The following is a 26,636-nucleotide window of genomic DNA, read 5'->3' on the forward strand; positions in this document are numbered from 1 at the left end:
ATAAAGGGAAGTCTGGGGGAACTATGCAAATTATTTTAGTAAGAAAATTCACTTTACACACAGTCTTTTAAAAACATACCTTCCAAACAGATGAAGAGTTTAACTTAGTATTCCTCTACTGATAATATTTATTTAAGAGTGAAGTGTAAGGAAATTTCATTTTAAAGTAAATTTATACTTAGCAAGATCACCAAAATGCAAATCTATTAAAAATAGACCTTGTCTTTAATGTTTATTTCACATTATCTAAATACACCCAGGTAATCAAATTTACATTTTTTATGTCACATCTTTGCCTCCTTGATATACAAATAACAGGACAGTAGTATTCAGTCTGTAGCATCTTGCTTGGGGATGATGAAATTCTCAGTATCCTTACTCTTGTGTTGACAAATATAGTTCTAAGTAAATGGAATGAAATCAACAATAGTTAAATTTTTTTTATTCCACTTGATGTTATTTGTACTTGCTTTATAATGGTCTTCCAGTTGTTGAATTGCACTGTAGTGGGTAGCATCTCTTTAGATGTTCCTTAAACTATTTCAAAATAGTTGGTAATTTCTAGAGCTCTTGTCATCTGCATGAAGGTGACCGAGCCACCACAAACACATCAGGGTTAGCATTCCAGTGTGGCGTATTCACCTGGAATATTTTTTTAAAGTGATCATCAACACTATTAGCTCTCTATTGTAAAATAATAATAATAACAATAATGTCTTGCCAGATTAGAAAATGTAAGCAATTACGTTTTTCTTCAATAAAGCAAAGGAAAGACCAGTACAGTACTAATTTTTAAAAGACATAAGTCACATTGAAATAAAGAATTTAAAATGTCCCAACTTTTGGAAACTCCCATATCACCCAGTCATGTGATGATCTTAGACGATAGCATGTTCGTTCTGTTCGATGTTGCCCATGAGATCTTTGGTATCGCTCATTCCTGAACCTGATTGGCTGTTAAAATAGAGAGTGTTTTCAAAGGCTCCCTCTTGAGGTAGGTGCATGCGGCGTTTCTTATAGAAGAAATAGGCAGCCACGCCAGCGCCTATGAGAATCAGGATCACAATGACCACAACTCCTGCCACGCTGGAAGTAGGTTTAGAAGCCTCCATTTTCCTTGAGTCAGCTACAAATAAATAAAGAAGTAAACAAATAAATAAACAAGGCAATGAGCAAAGGAAGAGAGAGCGTTCAATATGGATGGAAAACAATACAGCTTTTCTTGTTGAAAAATTTAATACAGAAATACTCTTTTCAGTGCTATTGGTCAAACAGAATTCTAAACATTGAAAACAAGCCAACAAGATGTTTTGTAAAAAAAAATGTCAAGATGATTAATATAATTGTAAAACTATATATTTTATATATGATATAATAATTTATATGCAATATATTATACTATATAATAATTCATATATAATATGTATTAAAGTATATGTGTGTACCTTCTTGCAAAATAATCCAAGGCTGCATTACAAATATGAGAAGATAAAATAATAACAATAATTATTAAAAACAAATGAAAAATAGGTAAAAATATTAGTATAAATTTTAACTTATCGATATTACAAGTAAAATGTAGTAGACAAAAGGCTAATCAGGTAGTTATTGGCAAGCCATGAGTCTCATTTTGAGTTTTTTAAAAGCCAGCAAAGTGAGTAAAATCAGATTAGTCATCTAATCCCACTTGTCTACAAAAATTCAAACAAAAAACTTTGCTGAGAGAGAGAGAGAGAGAGAGAGAGAGAGAGAGAGAGAGAAACAGACCAATAGATACCATAGAATTCTGGAGAGAAATTCCTTTCTGGGATCTTGTGAGGGAATTATTTTGTAACAGAGCAAACACTGCTTCCAAGAGATTTCTTTGGGTAAAATCTGGCTATAAGATTTCCTTTTCTAAATTATCACTCAAGGTAATGACTTTGTTATTAAGACATAGCTCAAGCAATTCTACTAGAAGGGCATGGAGCTGGGGCCAGTGGCTTTTGCCTATCCATAATCCTAGCTACTAAGGAGGCTGAGAGCTGGGATCATAGTTTGGAGACAGCTGGAGTAGACAAAGCTACATGATCCTTATCTCCAAATAACCAGCAAAATCCAGAAGTGGAAAAGCATTTCAACAGTGGGGCACCAGCCTTAAGCAAAACAGCCAAGTGAGAACATAAGGTTCTGAGTTCCAGTAGCAACCAAAATGTGCAGGGAGCCTAGGAAAGGAGTAATGGGGTCTTCAAAACAAAGTGTTGTAATATTACTCATATGAAATGAATCATGGCCTTACCTTTTGTTGTAACAGATGTATGAGTAGTCTCAGCATCAACAACTGGCAAAAAAAATAGTAACAGTTATAAAAACCCAATAACTGCACGTAGACAGTACATTTTATTTGGCTCAGAGATGTATGAAACTATGTTTGGCTTATGATGCTATGATATGATATGATATGGATGGATGGATGGATGGATGGATGGATGGACTGATGGATGGATAGATATAGAAGAGGATATCTATATATCTACCATCTATTTAGGTATCTTTCCATCTGTCGGTACCATTACATCATCCTATAGCTAGACGATAGGCCTAAATATATTGGAAGATCTGAAAATGTGTTCCTTGCTGGGTGCTGGTAGTTCACACATGTAATCCCAGCTACCCAAAAGGCTGAGATCTAAGGATCATGATTCAAAGCCATCCTGGGCAGGAGAGCCTATGAAACTCTTATCTCCAATTAACTACCCCCCAGAAAGCCTGAAATGGGGCTGTGGCTCAAGTGGTACAAGCACCCAGGCCCTGAATTCAAGCCCCAGGACTGGTGTGTGTGTGTGTGCGCGCGCGCACACACACACACACACACACACACACACACACACACACACAATGTGTTCCTCCAGGTGGAACTTAAGCACTAGTGCTTTTAAAACCAACCCACTCTAACGAATGGAGAGTTGAGGGATGGCGAGAAGCAGTCACAATATTCAATGTATGTATGTGAAAATAGAACTAGGTAAACTGAAGGGATGGGAGAGATGAGAAGAGGGGGATGATTAAAGAGGTGATATCAACTACACTGTAATCTTAAACTGACATATGGAATTGAAACCTCTATGTACATTTACTTCAGATAAACAATCTACCTTCCCAATCTAGCCATATACATTCTAGACTAAGGGTTTTGAAATTAGCCCATGGAAGTCTGAGGTGTTACAAGGTGTTTGAAGGAAGACTGTGACACTGCAGAGGGTATGCCATATTAAAACAAAATTAAAGGTCTGGGAAGGTGGCTAAGTGATAGAGTGCTATCCTAGCATGCATGAAGCCCTGGGTTCGAATCCCGAGTACCACAAACACAAAAACAGCCGGCAGTGGTGCTGTGGCTCAAGTGGTAGAATGTTCGCCTTGAGCAAAAGAAACTCAAGGACAAGTGCCCAGGCCCTGAGTTCAAGTCCCAGGACTGGCCAAAAAGAAAAAAAAAAACAATTAAGGAAAATTAAAAAATCAGAACAATTTCAAAATAATCAAACCGACTTGTCTTTAACTCTTGTCTTTAAACATCTAATAATAGCAGCTTTGTAGATGAGCTGTCCCGACTTCTTGAAAATTAGCAAATCCTTCTGTGTGGATACTAAGTGTACTAATATACCAAAATCATCCTGGCAGCTGTGAGCAATACCTCACAAGAGGTATTGCAAGAGCCTGCAAGGGGTTGGTCCATCATCATCACGTTATAATCCCACTCCTAGCATCCTACACTTGGGAAGAAATGGTAGCCTGCAGACATGGTACCAGATGACAAACTTCAAACTTACTTTTAGGTTTTTTACAGATAAACCCTTTGTAGGAAGTACAGTGGATGTTATTCCAAGTCCCAGAAGATGCCTTTAACACAACACAGTCATTTCGTTCGCCAGAGGGGTCGCCAGTGTTCCAGTTGACGAAGGAGACTGGACTATTGTTTATCCACAGCCACTTTCCTAGTGACCACATGGAACCAGTTAAAACAGACGTTGAAATAAGCCATCTGAAGCCCAGGTTACAATAGATCCAAAGCATATTATTTTGACTTGAACCAATAGTTGTTTACAACTAGGCTGTTGTTTTTTTTTTTTAAAAAAATAGGCAAAACTATAAAACTAGGAAATGAAATCAAGAAGACCCTGTTACATAGCTTTGGTTGACAATTTCTTTCTCCTTATTGTAATTATTAAGGTCATGTACAGAGGAGTTAGCATTTCATAAGTCAGGTAGTGAGTACATTTCTTCTTGAACAATGTTTCCCCTTCCTTTACTTTCTCCAAGTTTCTCCCTGCACTCCCTGCTCACGAGTTGTACAGTTCATTTTCCATACAGTATCTACTTAGCACTGTGGCTGCCTGCATTCACCCTTTGTCCTTTGGAAATTTATTTCTAATTAGTACAAACATTTCATTTTACCTTTCCCTCCATCTTTTTATTCAACCAAAAATGAAGATGGAAATACTCTTTAAACCTTAGCTACAAAAGACCTTGTTTCCTAGCAACGTAGAGGGCACTATATTATCTCCATCACTTCAATTTTCAGTTCTCATCTCACATAAACATTATGAGTTTGAGGGTTCAAAGTCATCACAAACAAATCAGTGTTTCAGTCAAGGCTTGCTGGAACAGAAACCTTGTTTTGTATGCCACCTTCTGAAGCATTTGTAATTAAATAATGTCACCATGAAAATTACCTTCAACATTTCTGTACATGCCTATCCAGAAGTTTGTTTTACTTTTAAGAGGTTCCACCCGGTAGGACAGAAAGCTGGATTCAGCAGTACTTTCAATAGAAACCAGAGAGGAATCTGTAAAGGACACGAAGATGAACACAATGGGAACAAACACCTGTATGTATCAGGAAGCATCTTTATAAATCTTATGAAGAGCAATAGAAATCAGCCTAGCCTCCTTACTGGGGAGGAAAAGCCCTAATAGATGAAAGAATAGAAATTTAGATGATTAGATGATATAGATGATTACTTCCTCAGTACAAAGAATGTAAATGGAATAAACCTTCTAATAAAAAAAACAGACCAGCAGAACCATCACATTAATTTAAAAGATCCAAAGTTATGCCATCTGACAAAGACACAGTTGACATTCAAAAACATAAATCAGTTCAAAGTAAAAACATGGGAAAAGATGTCTCTGCACATAACAACTTTAAAAGTGATGGGTATTTGGGCTGGGAAAGTGGCTCAGTAGTAGAGCGCTAGCCTTGAGCTGAAGAGCTGAGGGACAGTGCTCAGGCCCAGAGTTCAGGCCCACAACACCCCCCCTCAAAGTGATGGGTATTTGACAAAACATTAGATTAAAGAAGTTTATAAAAAGTCATTGCTAGAGAACACAAAGATATTCTACAAAAATAAACTTTAACTAATTAGGAAAATATAATAATTAGATATATGTGTATCTGACAACAGAGCACAAATATACAAAAATACACAAACCAAAAAATTGACAGCAGAATGCTCAACTGAGAATTTAAAGTTGAAGATCAAGGTTAAATTCTGAATGAGTTTAACAAAATGAGCCTATAGCTCTGCACTCAACTCTTGAACAAAGAACTATAAGGTGTGACATGATTTTTAAAAATGCAGTAAAAGCAATGCAGTAAAATATTCAGTGGGACTTAATAAGTGGTTTTTAGCCAGTTGTGCTGGTAACCACCTACCATTCCAGCACTTAGGAGGCTGAGATAGGAGAACCGTGAGTTTGAGGCCAGCCTGGGCAGTATAATGAGTTCAAGTACGGCCTGGGTTATATAGTGAGACTCTTAACCTCTCTCAAAGAAGAAAAGATTCATGTCTTTGACGTTTTTAAATTTCATTGAACAAGTCATTCATCTGTGTTATAGCTATGTGAGTTATGACTACAATGCCCAGGTGTAAAAACTTTTCTATGGATTCTTATAGCCAATTGATTTCTGTACACTTGCCAAACCTGAGCTTGTCAATGAAGAGGATAGTTCAGTGCTTTGGATTACGAGAAACGATACTCGTAAGGACTTAAGGCACTTGAGAAGAATGTTTCACTCAGCAAGTGATTTTTTTTAACCTGAATTCTCTTTTGAGATTGAAAAGACAGAAAGTATTATTTGGGGTACATAAAATTATTTAAAAAAAACACTAAACATGGGTCTGAGAATGTATCTCAATGGCAGAGTGCTTACCCATCATTTCTGAACTCCAGCATCATACATATCATCTTACCACCTTATACGCTAATCTATAGTGTCATTCATGTGACTGGATGCATGGAGTTTTCTTTGAAGAAAATGTGACATTTACCCATTCGAAGACACTCCAGAGAAGCCTGGCCCCAGTTTCTTGTAAAGGAAGACTCTATGTAGTAGCAATGACCATGGAAAGGGATCCAAGCAGTGTGTTCAGACTCTGGACATCGACCGGGCAGTTGGGGAGGCTCAGTGGCAGGGATCTCTGTGAATAAGAACCGTATTTAAAACCAAGCAAAGCCTAAGGCTTTCATAAAGTGTAGGACACTATTTTAGTAACTAAAGCGAATTATATCATCTATCTTCAGACACAAAAAATAACAACTGTCTAATGTATGTTATTGGGATCTGCCCTTTTTATTTGGGGGGTTTTATTGACTTTAGTAGTGTAAGTGTGTTTTGGTAGAATGCACCGTGAAACCAGGTCAATCAGTCACACCCATAATTACCATCTGATCTTTTGCAGAGGAAGTAAAAACTTTCATTACAATACGATGTCTTCCAGTAGCCATCAACATCCAGATAAACACAGGCAGATTTCAGCTTGGGCTCATCCGCAGCCCAGTTAGTGTACCTCATTCTCCACTTGTCAGTCCAAGTGTACTCGTTATTGGTCTGCACAAGGAAAAACAACAGTGAGCCTGCATCGTGCTTCCTTTAGAAGCCATCAAAAGAATCAAGTGAAGAATAAAAAGTATACTTAAGACTGTGATCTGATATAGAATCTTGAATATTTGGGAATAAAACAACAACAAAAAACAACAACAACAAAATAATCAAATTTAGTAAAGACACACTTTTTCCCCCTAAATGTGTATTTCTTAGAAATTTTGAGGAATACAGCATTGAAAATATTTTAAAAGAACACTAATTTTAATAAAATTAGTACGCCAGTAGCTCACTCCTATAATCCTAGTACTTAGGAGGCTGAGAGCTGAGGATCATAGTGCAAAACCAGCCTGGGTAGGAAAGTCAATAAAACCTTATCTCCAATTAACCACAAAACAATACAGAACTGGAGCTGTGGCTCAGGAAGTAGAGTGCTAGCCTTGAACAAAAGAGCTCATGGGTAGTGCTTAAGTCCTGTATTCAAGCCCCAGGACTGGCACAAAAAAAGAGAAAGAAACGCAAGGAAGGAAGGAAGGAAGGAAGGAAGGAAGGAAGGAAGGAAGGAAGGAAGGAAGGAAGGAAGGAAGGAAGGAAGGAAGGGAGGGAGGGAGGGAGGGAGGGAGGAAGGGAGGGAGGGAGAAAGGAAGGGAGGGAAAGTCTATATCTTCTTTAAAATCTTTGTTTTCAAGTTTTCATGATCAAAGACAAGTTTAATCTTTATAACAAAATATTCTTAGATTATTGAAATTACAGTAAAATTATGTAGTTTAAGTAATATAGTAAATAGTACATAGCACTATAGTAAAATTATATCATTTAAGTAATTTTATTAAGTTCTATGAGTCTTTGGAAGAAACCCTAATCTCTTCTGATCTTCTCATTGTTCTGCAGTGGTATCAGCACAGGAGACAGGTATTTATTTGGGAAATAAGAGAGGACTGCAGGATTTTTGATTTCCAGCCAAATGATCTTTCATAATATCATTTTTTGTTTTTGGGTCCGGTCGGGGGTCTGAACTCTGGGCCTGGGCGCTGTCCCTCAGCTCTTCAGCTCAAGGCTAGTGTTCTACCACTTGAGCCACAGCACCACTTCCAGCTTTTTTCTTTTTTGCTTATGTGGTGCTGATGAATCGAACCCAGGGCCTCAGGCACTCAAGGCAAGAGATCTACCACTGAGCCACCTTCCCAGCCCCAAGTAATAGATTTCTAACAATTCAAAAGAGATATTTTTTTACAAATAATACCTAAGAAGAGAAGACACATAATATTAGAAACAATTTTTAATCCAAGTGTTTTAGCTACATCATGTAGTTTACCAAGTCAATTACCAGAGATTCAATGTCACAAACTAAAAGGGTATGTTATCTTAAGTTCAAGTTTTCTTATATTCTGCCATATTTAATTGAAGAATCTCTGTATAACCATCACCTCCAGAAATGTAGGGAAATTAATACTACTGTTCTAGTCATAAGTGGTGGTATCCTAGAGAACCATTTTTCTCAAATTTAAATATAAACCCATCTTAAATTCATGAGAAAACTGTGAGAAGAAACTGAATACTTTATTAAACTAATAATTACAATCATAATCAACCACTGTACTCACAAATTGACATGTTGAATTGAAACACCTTTACTTGAAGATTTTTAAAATAAAAACAAAAATAAAAATAAACAAAATCATAACCAACATCAATGCAAAAGTGTCTTGCCTAAGTCTCATTATTGAAATCATCATGGGATGATTTACTTTTAAATATCCAATTCCCTACTTAGGAAATACTCAGTTTACATTTCTGTCTCTGTATCATGGTATTGGGAGTTCTATGAGATTTGATGGCATGAACCAATTTCCAATTTGAACCTTGACCCTCTTCCTTTTGACATTTCTTCTTTAATTTACTGCCATCTTTAGCCTACATCTAAAAAGGAAGATTTTATTGAAGAAGTCTTCTTGTACGTCTTCTTTACCTAAGTGGATCTTTTTCTCTTGTCCAAAAACTTTTTATGTAGATATTCATATGTCTGGCATTACATCTGAAATACCTACTGAAAGACATCTCAGTTTCTTCTGCTTGGAGAGATGCTGATTGCCTAGCTACAGAAGAATGGAGGGTGGACAGATGGAACATAAGAGAAGATTCATTTTAGAAATATTTTGGCAACTCTCTCACCACTCTTTGTTCCAGGCCTCCTCCTTCCTGTTCCCTACCAACCCTTCTATAATGCAATCAAGGAAATGAATAGCAATGAACGATTTCTATCATGGAATGAAGGGAGTAGATAACAATGACCTGTTTCGCATGCACAGAAGATCCACATCTTTATGACCTGTAACAACCTACACTGTCTTGCTAACAAAACATAAAACCATCTCCATCACCCGACATGCATGCTCACAATCTGCTTTCTTATCATGACATCATTGTAATCATGCTTCTGCCACAAAATAAGTGACTTAGTAAAACTGTTTAGATGCAAACTGTCATTTTCCTGTTCAAAAGCAACAAGAATATGAATACTAGTTATAGAATTCTTAGTTTGATCTTTGACACAAAAGTAGCTACTAGATCCTTTAAGGTAGCGAATCCTTGAAAGATCAGGTTGTGCTTTTGTTTGTTTGCTTGGGGTTTGAAGACACAGTTTCCTCATCCATAATTCAGGTGGTCCTGGAACTCACAATGTAGCTCAGAGTGGCCTCAAACTTGTGATCCTCCTGTCTTAGCCTCCCAAGTACTGGGATTAAAACTGTTCATCATTATATTTGGCTCTCTGGGTATTATTCTTGTTGGTAATATGTCAATTATGCCACATGGTTTCTTTCACATAAATGTCTGACAGGAGGAAAATTTGAGTATTATTTTTGACCACAGTTTATCCATCATGTCAAGCTGTGCATGTTTCCAGAAGCTTACCAAGTTACTGTTGAGGCCAATCCACAGAGGAACATTAAATGTGTGCATTTGCATCCATGCAAATGCATTGCTGTAAGGATCCAGAATGCTAGCAAGAAGAGAATTATAATCTCTGCAATATTTCTCTGCTTCAAGCCAGGGTAACTTTAATTTCATGAATGAATAGCTGCTTTTCCCATATTTGATAAAGCCATTTGTTGGAACTGTTGTTGGAAGATTAGGCAAGGAAGGGTCTGGAATGAAAAGATTATTTTTATTAGCATTATCAATAAATAAAAATTAAGCATCATGACTACTGTATCTTACCCATCACAGAAACAATCAGAATATCCTAGCTACAAACTGGCAGATATTAAACAAGCTCTGTGTGTGTGTGTGTGTGTGTGTGTGTGTGTGTGTGTGTGTGTGTGTGTGTGTGTGTGTGTGTGTGTGTGTGTGTGTGTGTGTGTGTGTGTGTGTGTGTGTGTGTGTCCTGTGGCTTGAATTTATTGCCTGGCACTTTTCCTGAGCTATTTTGCTCAAGGTTAGTGCTCTACCACTTGAGCTACAATTCCACTTCTGGCTGTTTGGTAGTTAACTTCATAGACTTTCTTGCACATGTTGTGTTTTGACTCACAATTTTCAGATCTCAGTCTCCCCAGTAGCTAGGATTACAGGTATGAGCTACTGGTGCCCAGCAACAAGGTGTTATTTTAAATCAGCAGACCTGATTAAATAGTTTCCAAATTGCATGTCAAATAGTAAGTTAGAGGTAGAAACAACTTTTTAAACTAACAAACAAAATGTATTGCAAATTCAATGTGATCTAGTCCCTGTATAAAAGAAATACCACAGTTAGATCCCACAAATTATGTAATATCCATAATATTGTCATTACTCATGTTTATTTTTCTATGTTGGTTAAATGTTGAGGTCAAGAATAATTTCATCCTCCTTTCTCCCCATTTGTTCCACTCTAGCAAAGAGCTGAAGTCTCTTTGTATCTATTTGACTCCACCTGTAAATCATGCTTTTTTTTTTTAATTTGGTATGTTCTGCAATGACATGCACATCTCCACCCCTGGTTAATTTAATCTTGCTTTCAGGATCAAGTTTAATGCTTATGATGATTTCCTATGTTCTTCATCTAGCCTGCCATTTGAACCAGAGTCTGGAGCTTCTTGAAGACACACATTTCAGCTCTTGATCTTTGTTCCTTGGTCTCCTATCATAGGCTTCCAACCACTGATCTGTAGCCAGGCCTGTGCTCTAGGCTACTTAAGACACAGAAATAGAGCTAGTTTCTGCATAGCTTAGCTGAAGCACTAGGAAAGAGGTCAGCAAACAACCACCAGAGGATTAAATTGCACCTTTCATCTGTTTTTACAGATGAGCCGCAGATGACTTTCAAATCAAAAGACCAGTATTTGACATTGTAAACATTATATAAAACTCCATTTTAAACTAGTACTTGACATTGTAAACATTATATGAAATTCCAATTTATGCCATAAATAAAGCTTTACTGGAATACAGCCAGGTTTAAGACTGTTGGGCAAGAAAGAGGTAAATAGTCCAAACAGACATGGAACAGCCAGCAAAATATGTCTGGGTTTTCAACAGAAAAAGTAGCCACTGGCCTTGGGTTCAAGTTCTATTCCTACCAGCTATGGTCTTGGACAATTCTCTAAACTGTTCCACTTGGAAAAACTTCTCTGAAAAGGAAAGAAGGATGGCCAATAGACACATGAAGAAATGCTCAACCTACCTAGCCATAAAAGAAATGCAAATCAAAACAACATTGAGATACCACCTCACTCCAGTTAGAATGGCTAAAATCAAGAACTCTAATAACAACAGATGCTGGAGGGGATGTGCACCCAAGCCACCATTTGCCTTGTTCTGTTACTACAGAAGTTGCCAAACTTCTGTCATGCCTGGTGAGTGTTAATTTTATTTCAGAAAGAAAGCAACTGAGTAACTTCTGATTGTATTGCCCTCTAGTGTTGATAGATTATCATTACATAAGAGACCCTGGGCCTGTTCCTTGAAGTAAATTCTCCTGCAGGGATAGAATTGCCTAGATCGGGATAGACTCTAAAGCTGCTCGAAAAAAAACTTAGATAAGTAGCAAATGAGGCTTGAGGTAAAGATGAAAGAAAAAAAGTAACAGTTTTATAGAAGGCTATACACAGCTTGGAAATTTAGGTCTTCTGTCTTATTCCTGAAAAACATTCAAAGGAAAAAAAAAAGGAGAACAAGGAGAAAACTATTTTGTTTCCCAGGCAACATTTAGACCATAGGTAATAGCTTCTCTTACCATTTTCTAACCGTGTTACCTATGGTTAGATAATAGGAAACATAATTTTTTATTTATAAATTTCTGTATTTTATAAATTTTCAGCAAAGAATGTGTATCATATATTCTTTATTTCTATATTTTTGTGGTACTGGGGACTGAAGTTAGAGCCTTTCAGTCTACAATTTGAGCCACATCCCTTATATATTCTTTCTTCTAAGTGGTGGTATTTTAAAATATTTTTATGTGTACTGACATGCCTTTGTAGACATTTGAAAAATATGGGATCAAAACAAAAGCACTAACACAACAAATCAAAGAAAGGTTGGACAAATGGGATTGCATGAAATTGCAGAGCTTCTGCATGGCAAAGGACATAGCTAGCAAGATCAATAGAAAGCCCACGGATTGGGAGAAGATCTTCAATAGCCATACAACAGACAAGGGTCTCATATCTAAAATATACCTGAAACTCAAAAAATTAAATCCCCCAACAACAAATCCTCAAAGAAACAACTGCCCAATAAATAAGTGGGCTAAAGACTTAAAGAAAAACTTCTCTGAAAAGGAAAGAAGGATGGCCAATAGACACATGAAGAAATGCTCAACCTACCTAGCTATAAAAGAAATGCAAATCAAAACAACATTGAGATACCACCTCATCCCAGTTAGAAAGCTATAATCAAGAACTCTAATAACAACAGATGCTGGAGGGGATGTGGACAGAAGGAAACCTTACTTCATTGTTGGTGGGAGTGTAAATTTGTTCAACCACTTTGGAAAGCAGTATGGAGATTCCTCAAAAGACTCCACATAGAGCTCCCCTATGACCCAGCAATCCTACTTTTGGGCATTTACCTGAATGATCACAAACAAGACCATACTAAAGCTACCAGCACGACTATGTTTATTGCAGCATTATTTACCATAGCTAAGATATGGAACCAACCCAGATGGCCCTCAGTAGATGAATGGATCAAGAAAATGTGGTATATATACACAATGGAATTCTATGCCTCCATCAGAAAGAATGACATTGCCCCATTTGTTAGGAAATGGAAAGACTTGGAAAAAATTGTATTAAGTGAAGTAAGCCAAGCCCAAAGAAACATAGGTCCCATGGTTTCTCTTATTTTCAATATCTAGTATATGTCTGAGTCAAGCAGAAAAGGTCAGATAAGGTGATGTTAGGGAAATGAACCCTAAGATATGTATTCAAATGTTTTTTTTTCTTTCATGCGATTGTTTCTAACGCATTTATAAGATGATTTCTTTGTTGCTGTGTATGTCCCTTCCCCACAGTATAACCCCTGCTTTCACTGTATTTGATGTCGGTATAATTTGTGGAGGGGAAGGGGAAAAACAAATCATTTAAATAGGGATACAGGTGGACCCATTGCAACAATGAGATGTACAAGTCGTTGTGTCGAAAAATGAACTTCACAACTTTGGTGAAAAGGAGGAGGCTACAATGCTTGATAAGAAATGTACTCATTATCTTGCCCATGTAATTGTAACCCCTCTGTACAGTATTTTCACAAAAAAAGATAACAACTTATTGCTATTTGACGTCTTTCCTTAGAATTATTTTTTTATGTGCTAGTCCTGGAGCTTAAACTCAGGGCCTAGGTGCTGTCTCTAAGAGTTTTTTTGCTCAAAGCTAGCACTTTAGCATTTGAGCTACAGCTCCATTTCTGGTGTTTTTGGTGATAACTTAGAGATAAAGAGTCTCACAGACTTTCCTGACTGGTTTGGCTTTGAATCATGATCCTTAAATCTTAGCCTCTCGAGTAGCCAGGATTACAGGGATGAGAAGCCACTAGCACCCAGCTTTATTCTCCCTTTTAAGGGAGGTTGAAAGTGGGTTCTTTTTCTTTTGTAACTTATAATTTATACAATTTTATAAGCTGCATTTTTCACTTGGTGATTTTTTCCTTATTATTAAAAATATTGTATTTTCTTAATGGCAAAATAATCTATCATTTATGCTCACAAAAAAGACAAAGAGTTTCAGTGAGCTTGTGAATTTCTGTTAACTGAAGGAAAAAGCTCTCACTCTCACCCTAGTCTAAAGAACAGCAGGTGGCAATGTTGGTTGGTAGTCCTGGCTGTCAGTCTAACAGTCAGGGGGTAGGCCATAATGTCCCTAGTACCTGTGGAGGGACAGGACACCCTTTTCTCAGTTGGATAGCCAAATCAGCACATTTTGTTCATGCCCCTTATCTAAAATAGCATACGAATAACCCGATTTGAACACTTTATAATGCATATAAGGATTACAATATCACAAGGTTATCCCCCCCAACACATGTACATTTTATGTTTTAATATATCAGTTACAAATACGTAAAAAATAAAATAAACAATGGTGTGACATGTGCCTAGAATCAACACACATTTTCCTGTATTCTTCAAATCAGCTCTAGGATACTTACAATAACCAACAAAATGTAAATGCCAGACAAACAGCTGCAATATGGTGGTGTTTAGAGAATCATGGTGAGGGCAAAAGAAAACAGTTACAGATGTTCACTGGAGATGTAATATTGTTTTCCCAAATGTTTTCATTCTGGAGATAGTTTGAATCTGTCCAGAACCCATAGACAAGAAGGGGAAGGGGGGGAGGGGCTGGGTGAATAAAGAGGAAAGGGGTCTGGCCTGAATTGGCCTTCAGATGAAGAGGAGGTTAGGATTTCTGCAGTCATATTCAAACATCGGAAATGTCAGAGGGATTTTCAGTCCAGATTTCCCTGCCTCCCCAGGAAGTGCTTAAAAAAGAAAAAAATCTGGGGGAACAAGGATTCGAACTGAAATTCAGCTTCTGAGTATAAACACAGTGGCCCTCTCTGCCCCCAATTATCACCTCAAACTGATTCTACAGGCAGGTTAGGTTTGGTAGAACTTACCAGACTCTGTTTGGCAAATGTAGCCTTGCTTACTGTCACAGGTGTCATCCATCCATGACCCAGCATCCCTTGATTTGCCTCCAATAATGACCACACAGTCAGCCTGTACATGTGCAGAAAAAGGAAAAAATAAGCAGGAATTTTCAACTATTTAGATTGATTTTTTTGTTCTGTGTGTGCCAATGCAAGGGCTTGAACTCAGAGCCAGAGTGCTCAAGGCTAGCACTCTCTCTTACAGCTCCATTTCTTGCCTTTTGGAGATTAACTGGAGATAAGGGTCTTATGGACCTTTCTACCCAGGCTGGCTTTGAGCTGAAATCCTCAGTCTCTGCCTCCTGAGTAACTAAGATTACAGGTATGAGCCACCAAAGTCTGGCTTTAGATCAACTCTGTAATAAGCACCTGACACACATTATTCCTAATGTCCAAATGTTAAGATCATTCTACTTTATGATCTATTCAGTCCATCATTTCTTTCCACCCAACTTTTATCCACCTTTCCTGTAGATCCCACACATTTGAGCTCTTCCTGTCTGAAATAAAAACCCTATAGATTGGGATGCATTTTGATATAAACCTGAAATGTTACAAATTGCTAACAAAACTTAAGAACCAAAAATTCTAGAAGAATATAACATCTAGTCCATACAAATTCACACTATTCCAATCCGGAAATATTAAGAGGGAATTAGCACAACCCCTACTTTTTTCATTGTTAACTTGACTTATAAAATGTTATTATAGTATTATTATATTAGTATATTATATATTAGTATATTATAAAAGTATTATTATAGCCAGGCAATTGTGGTCCACAAGTGTAATCTTAGCTGCTCAGGAGGCTGAGATCTGTGGATCACCAAAGCCATCCTGTACAGGGAAATCTGTGAGACTCCTATTTCCAATGAATTATCAGAGGAGGAAGAGTAGTAGAGCTAAGCCTCAAGTGTAGAGTACAAGCCTTGAGTAAAACAGCACCCCAGGCAGAGTTCAAGCCCAGTACCCGCCCCCACCTCTCCCTCCCTCCTTCCTTCCCTCCCTCCCTCCCTCCCTCTCTCTCTCTCTCTCTCTCTCTCTCTCTCTCTCACACACACACACACACAATGGAATTCCATGCCTCCATCAGAAAGAATGACAACGCCCCATTTGTTAGGAAATTGAAAGACTTGGAAAAAATTATATTAAGTGAAATAAGCCAGACTCAATAAAACATAGGTTTGTGGGGGGTGGGGTGGGGGGAGGATAGGAAGGGGAAACAAAGGAGGAGGCTACAATGCTTGATAAGAAATGTACTCATTATCTTGCCCATGTAATTGTAACCCCTCTGTACAGTATTTTCACAATAAAAAAAAGAAACATAGGTTCTATGGTTTCCTTTATCTGCAATAACTAATATATGTCTAAGACAAGCAGAAGAGGTCAAAAGCTATGTACATATGACGATATAACCTGATGCTAAGCAAAATGAACCCCAAAATAGGGACACAAGAGGTTTTATCTTCGTTGCTGTTTTTTTTTTTTGGGGGGGGGGTCCAGTTGTAGGGCCTGAACTCTGGGCCTGTGCGCTGTCCCTCAGCTCTTCAACTCAAGGCTAGCTCTCTACCACTTGAGCCACAGTGCCACTTCCGGCTTTTTTCTTTTTGCTTATGTGGTGCTGAGGAATCGAACCCAGGGCCTCACGCATGCAAGGCAAGCGCTCTACCACTGAGCCACCTTCCCAGCCCCATTTGTTGCTGTTCTTTTAAATGTACTTATAATGTACTATGTGATTTTTTTTTGTTTCTTTGTATGTTCTTCCCACATGGTACAACTCCTGTTGTCACTGTATTTGATTCCAGTGTCCTGCGTCTTGTGTATACATTTTTCTAATTTGGGGAGGGGAAGGGAAATAACAAAATGCTGAAATAAGGATACAGGATAACCCATTGTAACAATGAGATGTACAAGACACTATGTTGAAAATGAGCTGTATAACTTTGTAGGGGAGCAAGGAGTTGGGGAGGTGGGGAGGAAAGGGATGGTAGGGGAAAAATAAAGGAGGATGTAACAATGAAAAAATAAGTCACTATCTCATACAGCTAGAAAGCATCACATCTTTGTAACTTTACAGAAGACTACATCAGGGCTGTGGAATACTCTGTTATCCAGTGATAGAGATTTGGATTATAGCATGCATTAGGCTTTTTAATCCATCAACTATAATCATTATACCTTGCACTATAATGTTGCACACTGATCTAAGTGCTATAAGTATATTAATTCTTCTAAACTCTCTCTCTCATCTGTGATTCTGCCCCTCGTGTAAACAAGAGATGTGAGCTCAAAACCACACTGCTTATAAATGGAATGATGGCATTCAAGACCCAGCCATTCAAGCCCACACATGCATGCCTATTGCTTCTCCACTGCTTTTCACGGTGGAGGAATGAAAAAGAGCTGCTTATTGATAAAGACACTCAAAGGAAGGGAATATTCAGTGAGTCATGTATCCTATTTCACCAATTTGAAGACATGCATTTTCATATGTTAACATTTCTGAAATAGGAAATACATCCCATAAAAATCAGCAATATATCAGAGTCTAATGGAATTTTTAATGGCACATACACTAGTAAATTTTTCAATTGATGTTATCCTAGTTGTGATAAAATATCGTAATATGTCTTTTGGATTCTAGACATTTCCTCTTGGACCTAATGCATCTCCTTATTGTTTAGAGTAGTTCGACCGTGGTTTTCTTGAATGGCTTAGTCCAGATAAACTTACTTTTCCATAGAACTAGGTTACTGCAATTACTTATTCACATGGAGATGGCTAAGGGTAGGGAAGAGGTTGTCAGATCCATACTGCTACCCCATTGACTATTCCTAGCCTAATTCTTCAGGAAGAAAATATTACCCTTTAAAGTTCACCTCTAACTTCCTTCCCATTTCCCCTTCCTTTTCATATAGAAATATGAGAGAAATGTGTGCCCAAACTATACACTCTTTCTGTTTTGTTTTTCCATAAGAGAGTAATCAATAATAAGATGAATTTACACCGAGGATAGTAGGGAGAGAGGTGGTAGGAAAGTGATCCTTACATCTTCATAGGACAGGCTGCTTCTTCTTCCACCAGGGTAGCCTTTCCCCCAGTTTGTATAATGAACTCCTCGGCCATTGGTCCAAAGGAACGTGTGCTCTGAGTTGATGTCATTCAGTCCAGTCCAGGCATTGAAAGTGGAGTCCTTCATGTGATAGGTAAGAAATGCTAAAAGAAAGTTTCATGAGGTGATTTCACACTTTGGGAATTACTATTCAAAGCAGTGAAGATAGGTTAAATCTATCCAGCTCAATATATGGAGCATAGGATTTAAGTCTTTATTATTATTTACAAGCACTTACCATCAAAACAAATCCTTTCTCCCCTTTACATGGTATTGGCAATTGAACTTTAAAAAAAAAAAGAAATTTCTCACATTGAAAGTCTAGGTTTTGATCGAGGCCACTATAGACAGCTACGCAAGATGTACTTTGCCAAGGAAAGCAGGGCAAGGGACCAAAGGAAGTCAAAGTCCATCCTATAGCACATCATTCCCTATGTCAAACAGCCCCATCTGGGTTATGGCTGCCTACTAGCCTGCAGAAAGAGGCACATATTTCATCCTTACGACAATAATCTGATCATAATAGCTGGAGGAATCTGTAAGTTTGTGTTCAAAGGAATTACACCTTTGGAATCCTCTCCTACATATACCATATGTAGGTATATTGAACTAATATGTTTGTGTATATATGTATATGATCCTTATGGATTTACATATGTATTTATAATTTAGATCAAATTTCCACATATGAGAGAAAATATGTCATTTATCTCCCTGCGCCTGACTTACCCCACTTAATTTTTCCAGTTCCCTCCATTTCCCTGCAAATGATGTAATACCATTCTTTCTGATTGGTGTGTAAAATTCTATTGTGCATACATAACACACTTTCTTGATCCATTTGTCCATTGTAGGACATCTGGGCTGTTTTCCTAGCTTGGCTATAGTGAATAGTGTGGCAACGAATGGGGTTGTACAAGTGTCTTTACTGTATCTGGATTTGTAATATTTTTGTAAAAATGCCCAACAGTGGTATTGCTAGATTAAAGAATAGTTCTCTTTTTAAAATAAGATTTTTATTCTGAAAATACCTGTACAGAGAGGTTACAATTACATGAGCAAGGGAATGAGTACATTTCTTATCCAGCATTGTTGCCTCCTCCTTTGTTTTTCCCCTACCAACCTGTACCTTCCACCTCCTCAGCTTCACCTCTCTATAGGATAGTTCTATATTTAGTTCTTTGGAAGAATCTTTAAATTACCTTCCATAGTAGTTGTTCCAGTTTACATTACCACCAACAGTTTGACAAAATGAATACCAGGAGGCTGGAACATGTGTTTTCAAGAAAAAATGAGGAGAGTTAAGGGAAGAAGAAAGGACAATTGGAGAGAGAAAGTTATGGATGAAGCAGGCATAATATTCAACGTATATACAACAATGGAGCAATAATGCAGGGGATGGGTAGAGATGGGAGAGATGCTAAAAATGATGAAAGAGATGGCGTTGATCAAGATTCATTGTACTCACAAACTGCCATGTTGAATTAAAATCCCTTGTACATGTAATTAAGGATAATAAAAAACTAAAGATCATATTAAATAATAATAATAACTAAGGGAGAGAACCTAGAACCTAGAAAAGTTCTGAAAAATCAAAACTATATGTCAAGACATAGAAGCATTAGATTTTCAAATGATCAATATCTCGACTGCCAAACCCAAAAAGCTACCCAGTTGAGATACCTCCTGGACAGGTACCTCCTTAGAGATCAGTGGTCATAAACTGGCCCTAGAAGTGTATAATTGCTAACGTGATCACAGCCTTGGATGAGATGATCTAGAGAAACTCAGAGCATACAAAACAAAATGGCAAGCTATATCTTTGTCTGTTCAATGGCAACAAAGACAGTGGTACCTATGAGAACCTAGGTTAGAATTAAATGTCCTGGGCCTCATTCCTTTCCTGCAACACACTTGAGCTATTTCCATTCCTAGGTTAATGAGCTCCTGCTCAGTAAACAACAATCTGCCAAGATCTATGCTCAAGCGTATCCCCTGTGTGTAAATAGAGATGGAATGATTAAGACCTGGGGTTACTAATAAAATATGTAAAATTGAAGCCTGCAGACATGCAATGATCTAATTATTCATGAACAAACACTCAAAGATAATACAAAAACTTTAACAAAAACAGTTCTGTGGGGCAGCCACTATATGCGTTTATTCTTTTTCTAAAGTAGAGGTATAGTCAGCAACTACTAACCTTGATCAAAGATTTCCTATTTTCTGAACAAACTAAAGATAAAAATATCAAAAAGAGAGATATATTTTTCTTCGAATATTTTCCAAAGAAATAGCATGAGTAGATATTTATTTGGTTTATTTTGTGTCTTAAGATGGCAATGTGTGCCTATGTTCAACTTGAAATGAAATGAGAAAAAAGTTTTACCTATCAACATTCAGCACTGAAGTTTTCTTTACTGCCAACAACCACAATAAGAACTCAACAATATGTGCCTGTTTTGCCAAGAATAATATTATTTTATCTAAAAATCATTTCCTTCTGTACATCACTATTACTTGAGTTCTAATTTCACTATGCCAGGAATTAGCACTTTGTTGTTACAAGAGGAAATCAATTATTGTGTTTCTCTGCTAGGTAGCTAAATCCCAGAGTATGACAGGCCAATGAGAGAAATATGAATATCATCTTCCTGTATTGGCTATCATTTGACCTTTTCCTTTCAATGTCTGGCAAGTTGTTGAACCTATCTGTCAAGGGTTCTCATTGGAAGCTCAGTTGGTTTACTGCTCAATGCCTTCAGACAGAACCCACTGTAACATTTACAAAGCAAACATTTGTAGGTTTCTAGTGTCTTTCTTTCTTGTCCTTTTTTTAGATCTAATATTTGGGGCTGTAAGTGATCTAGGAAGTCAAAGAAATTCAAAATGAATGGGGAACTTTAGAGAATATCCAGTATATAACATCCTCATAAATAGGCACACACAACCAACATCTACTGAGCATCTTTCCTCCATGATAGCCCAGCCAGCACAGGTGTTTCTACATTGTTCATTTGAGCACACACTCTCCACCCCCAGCAGAGGGATTTTCACAGTCCTTAGAAAAGCCCATCTCCCTCAAGAAGCAGCCAAAGGGATGAGTCCTGGATATTTGAATGCCTTCCTCATTTTGATCTGTTTCCTGTCATAGAAGGAAACCTTCAAAATCCACACAAGGACTTTCCTAAGTTGTTTGAAGGCCTTTGATCCATAACTTAATTTCAGTCAGTGGTTCCCAAACCCCTTATGGATTTAATCTGAGTTTCTTGTCATTTATCATCACTTCTTCTTAAAGCACAAATCACAAATTTAACCTAAAACTTATCTCAGCAAAGGCGGTCCCCAAAAGCCCACATGTAGAGGTGCCTTTTTTTTTGGTCAGTCTTGGGGTTTGAACTCAGGACCTGGGCACTGTCCTGAGTTCTTTTTGCTTAAGGCTAGTGCTCTGCCATTTTGAGTCACAGCTCTACTTCCAGTGTTCTGGTAATGAGGTGGAGATAAGAGTCTCACAGACTTTCCTGCCTGGACTGGCTTTGAATTGAGATGCCCAGACCTCAGCCTTCTGAGTTGCTAGGATTACAGGCATGAGCCACCAGCATCAGGCAGTGCCTTTATTTTTACAGTGGAATGAAGTTTGCAATCTGCTGTACAGATATTGCAAGCGCTCTCCTTCAGAACTCTCCGCTGTTCTGACTTACCCTACAGGTTGACCCATGGTAACAATGAGATGTAAAAGACACTATGTTGAAAAAAAGAACTTTACAATTTAGGTGGGGGAGGGGGTAGTATAGTTGTAGAAGTGGGAGAGAAGGGATGGTAGGGGAAACACAAAGGAGGAGGCAACAATGCTTGATAGGAAATGCTTGCTCATGTGATTGTAACCTCTCTGTAAAGCATTTTTACAATAAAAAACTTATTTAAAAAAATCAAAATTCATATTAAAAATACTAGTTTCACTTAATTATGAGTTACATAATCAAGTACCTAGAAGATAAACATATGAGAATTTAGCAATTATTCATTTCTTCCTTAGAACTACTCTTCTTTGACTCTTCAGAAATGAACTGGATAGGATTTAAGCTGGTATCCATGAATTCTATTCTGAAATCCAGTTCTTCACAGTCAAGGTCCCTGTCCCAAGTCTCTCCTAATACCATTTCCTCAATAATAAAAAATAATACCTGCTGTATGGATTTGCTCTGATAATTGAAAAGATTCTATGTAAAATACCCAGTAAATTACCTACAACCAAATAAAATCATTCTTTGATTTTTTTTCCCTACTAGTCTTTACTCCATTACAATAAGCATAGCCTATCATTTTAGGGCAAACTTACATATACATATTCAAATTCATCATCAGCTGGAAAGGAGCCCACATACCTTGTTCTTTTTCATTCTGTATGGATACAAGATTCCCTTTATATCCTATGCAAGCTTTCCGTGCATCTTGCCAATTTTTTCTCTCTTCTTGAACAAACCCAAAGATTTTGAAACACTGCGACAGAAGTGGGGAAGGGGGTGGTTAACTAAAGATGACAAGGTCTGCTCTAAAGAAATCAAAACAATTCATAAAGTTTATAGCTCAATGATAGCTGATCCCAAGTAGGGATTTTTTTTAATTGAAAGTCAGCGTTATGACCCACAAACTTTCTTTGCAAGTCAACTTCTCCCCTTGAGATAAAAGTTACAACTATTTGGATAGTATCTCAAGGAAGCCCTTAATTTCCACTGAGCATTTTCTATAGGACCCACTTATTCTTGCCAAAAAACATAATCCAAAGTGATAACATATGCAAAAAGTTAACTTTGCACACATCACTTTGCATGTTACAATGCCAAGATTTCAACCAATTCTCCTCGTACCTTGTTATTATACCAATTCCAACCTTCCTTACAGCCGCCTGGGGTGGAGGCTGTAGTGGGCATGACCGTGGCATTGATGCTACTGTTGTGGCGTTGGCAGATGAAGGCATTTGGATAACCACAGTTAATGTCATTCCAAAACCCTGGCAAAGAGCAAAACAGAGCTGTTAGATTTGCATGCCCATGTTTAAAAATCACTTTCTCTTAGAACCACAGTTAGACTTTTATAAGGATTCTCAAAAACATAATTTCAAGTAAAATATAACTTTATTTGTACCCAAATGACTAGAAGAATCAACACAATATCCCTTCTCTTTCACTTAAACTGGTAATAGTTCAACTTTACAGAAGTTCCTTATGGGGCTGGAAAGGTGGCTCAGTGGTAGAGTGTTTGCCTTGCATGCATGAGGTCCTGGGTTCTATTCCTTAGCACCACGTAAGCAGAAAATGCCAGAAGTGGTGCTATGGCTCAAGTGGTAGAGCACTAGCCTTGAGCTGAAGAGCTGAGGGATAGGGCCTGAGCCCATAGTTCAGACCTCACAACAGACAAAAAAAAAAGTTCCTTATGTGCCAAACGTATACTTGGTACTTACAGGTATTATGCAATTAGCACTCACTAGTAATAACAGTCTAATGATCCTTCAATATGTGTTCATGTTCAGATGCATTACCTCAAATAATCTCCACTAAACAGATGAACTGTAACATGATTGCCATTTTATAGAATAATAGGAGAACTAAAGAAAGAGGAAAAGATGATACATGACTATACTCTAGGTATTTTCTTCAAGTAAGAACATGAAAACTGTGACTCATAGTTTAGGAAGAAGTAAAAATCACCAGTGTCCTGTGTTTGCTTGGTAGTGAGCATGCCTACACAATTTTGCTTAAAAATTGAGCAGTTAGCGCTGCTAAAATTACAACTTTCTTTTCTTTCCTTTCCTTTCCTTTCTAAAACTAAGCAGGTACTACTTACAGCTTAAGGATATAGGAGATGGTATTGTCCCTCCACTTCCCAACAAAAGCAAATGCAAGAGGTATATGTATTATCTACCTGAATTTGTGTACATGGTGACACAGTTTTCATCTTCATTTGCAAAGTTCGGTTCACCTGTGGCCCAAGCCACATAATCTACTTTGCTTCCATCCATCCAACTGGAAAAGAAAATCCAAGCATTTGGCAATATCCAGTCCTAAAACAAATGGCTACCCTCTAGAAAGGTTCAAGTCAATGGAGATGACTGGGGCACAGGATGCTTAGGAAACTGAAGTGGACTTAGAGAAACTGGCAGGAAACACCAGATGTCCGGGCACTTGGGATATAACACATTGTGTTCTCTTGAAGCCCTTGGGTCAAATTCACCAAAACTTCAAGTTGGGTTTAGTCATGTACAATGTTGTCTTTATTTGTTTAAGAATACCATCTATAGAAATTCAGAAGCTGTGAGAGCTATGAGGAAAAGAGATCATCAAATGTGAGTCTCCTGCTTTGGACATGATATAAGAAATGGGGCTTCTCTATAGGAATAGCAAACATTTCTAATGTTTAGAAATGATCAGCTTGAATTTAGGTTTCTACTACCAAAAGCAATAAAAGTCTCATAGAAAGTATGTGACTAAGATACCAGTATATGGGCCAGCAGACATATGGACTCCTCAAATACAGGAGAACATAGTTACTAATGAATGAGGAAAGACCTCCCCCAATATACTTATTTCTTCTTTCCTGCACAGGTTTTCCTGGATCCTAGATCTATTAGGATATAGGACATTTATTCACTTGGAAGGAAGAATACTTCAAAGCTATGTTGTTAAGAAAAGTAGTGAATGAGAGAACAAAAAGCAAAGCTTTGGTTTTGAGTACCAATATTTGTCCAAATAGGATTGTAATTTAAAAAATAAATTTAGTGCTCATGTCTATCTAATACATCTTAGTCAATGATGTACCCTAAAATAACACAAATGACATTTTGCAACATTAAATCCAATCTGGGGTTGAGATTATTAATGTCAAAATATTTAGCGAGATGATTTTAAATTCCTTTTTAAGGGATATTTTTCAGATTAAGAACACTGCAGAATTTATTTTCATTGATCAAGACACATTGCATTTATAAACTGCTTTGTTGAATGTTACTCCTTTGTACAAGTATTTGAGGATAATAAAGAGTATATTTTAAAAAGAGAAAAAGAGAATTTACTTCTCAAATTTTTTCAGCAAAGGAAAGGCCTCAAAGAACTCCTAAGTACTTATCAGATCACTATTCTAAGCGAAATTATTTTGTCTTGATTTACTTACGTAAACTTCTTATCCAGACTGATCAATAAACCAATAAAATATGGTGTCTGCATGCCATTCTTGTTTACCTAAAACACAAAAATTTACATATAATTCAACTTAGAATCACATAATAAGGAGGCTCTTAAGTAAAACCTGCATGCTAATTGGGTAGTCTACTTGGAACATTTCCAAAGGAGGAATTCATTCAGATATGTCATATATTTAAGCTTAAGCCTTCATAGAGAAAGAAACAAAAATGTGCAAAAAAAAAGAATTTTACCACAGTTATTTATAAAATAAATGCCTTAAGTAGTTGTGTAAGGCATCAACTGCCTGAAACAGTTGTGTGTTGAACAAATCTTTACTTCTTCATTACTATAGATGGATTTAATACATAATATATCATATAAACATATATTTGTGTGACTTGACAATTTCAAAGCAAGGTATATCCACAAAGAAAAGGCTAAGTCAGACTATACATGCATGCTGTTTTAATCAAATGAATTTTTTTTGTCATTTCTCTTTCTTACTTTCCCTGGCAAAAAATACCTTGATCATTTTTAATTAGAAAGATAATGAGCCAAGAATTCTTAGAAAAAGTAAATTATATTTTCCATAATAGCTGATAATCTGGGTACCAATCAAGATTTTTATGTGAATAATCAAGTTGTACTATTTGTTAGTCAACAATATGATCCCAAGCAGATTTTTAAAATGAATAATCAATCAATCTGTATGATATGCAAAGGGCCTATAATTGATATATAGCAATTTGTTGACACATAATCTTGGAAAATGAAATTAAGCAACTCTACGCAACTCAAGTATGGCCCTTCGGAGAGTCTAGACTAAAAAAAAGTATTTCTGGATTCTGTGACTCTGTTCTACATAGTCAAACAACAAGCTATAACTTCCATGCTGCATATTCAAAGAATAAATTATAACTTCTATACTGCATGCTTTGGCAATAAGTTATTCCTCTTATTATGGACCTGCGTCAGGAATTCACATCATTACCCCTGCACTTAAAAGCTTCAAATTTAAAAAAAAAAAAAAAAGCTTCAAATTTAGCACAAAGTTTAAATTTATGTCATGGGGTTTAAGTTGTAGATCTCATCTTTGTTCCTAACTTGCCACTCTTGCATTTTTTTCAGTTAATTATATGCTTACATATTTCCATAGGAACTTCTTCACACTTTCGCTTTTAATAGTAACAAGGTCACCAAAATTCCTCTTGCAAAATGCCCGTGCATTATCCATGGTCTCCCTTTCTTTGCTAAAGTAATACTGGTAATCTTTGTAAATCACCCACCCATCTTCTGTGACTGGCGGGTCTAGGGGAAAAAAAAGAAAAAAGAAGATGAGAAAATGCAGAGTTTT

The 26,636-nt window shown here is 37.1% G+C and overlaps 1 protein-coding gene across 1 annotated transcript in view; it reads right to left on the reverse strand.

Moving 5' to 3' along the window:
• Nucleotides 1–213: 213 nt before the first annotated feature.
• Mrc1 (mannose receptor C-type 1) overlaps nt 214–26,636 on the reverse strand; it is an 80,404-nt gene continuing 53,981 nt past the window's right edge. Inside the window, exons 17-30 of the mRNA XM_042686180.1 lie at nt 26,427–26,590; nt 25,272–25,339; nt 24,027–24,127; nt 22,973–23,115; nt 22,490–22,604; nt 18,042–18,208; nt 14,960–15,062; nt 9,776–10,008; nt 6,703–6,868; nt 6,309–6,458; nt 4,710–4,823; nt 3,807–3,971; nt 2,279–2,320; nt 214–1,126 (exon numbers count right to left, since the gene is read on the reverse strand). Of these exons, the coding sequence (XP_042542114.1) occupies nt 879–1,126; nt 2,279–2,320; nt 3,807–3,971; nt 4,710–4,823; nt 6,309–6,458; nt 6,703–6,868; nt 9,776–10,008; nt 14,960–15,062; nt 18,042–18,208; nt 22,490–22,604; nt 22,973–23,115; nt 24,027–24,127; nt 25,272–25,339; nt 26,427–26,590 (1,979 nt within the window). The 3' untranslated portion in view covers nt 214–878. The remainder of the gene's footprint in view (nt 1,127–2,278; nt 2,321–3,806; nt 3,972–4,709; nt 4,824–6,308; nt 6,459–6,702; nt 6,869–9,775; nt 10,009–14,959; nt 15,063–18,041; nt 18,209–22,489; nt 22,605–22,972; nt 23,116–24,026; nt 24,128–25,271; nt 25,340–26,426; nt 26,591–26,636) is intronic.

This window comes from Dipodomys spectabilis, unplaced genomic scaffold (assembly GCF_019054845.1).
Source record: "Dipodomys spectabilis isolate Male_0828 unplaced genomic scaffold, ASM1905484v1 ptg000096l, whole genome shotgun sequence".
Classification (NCBI taxonomy): domain Eukaryota; kingdom Metazoa; phylum Chordata; class Mammalia; order Rodentia; family Heteromyidae; genus Dipodomys; species Dipodomys spectabilis.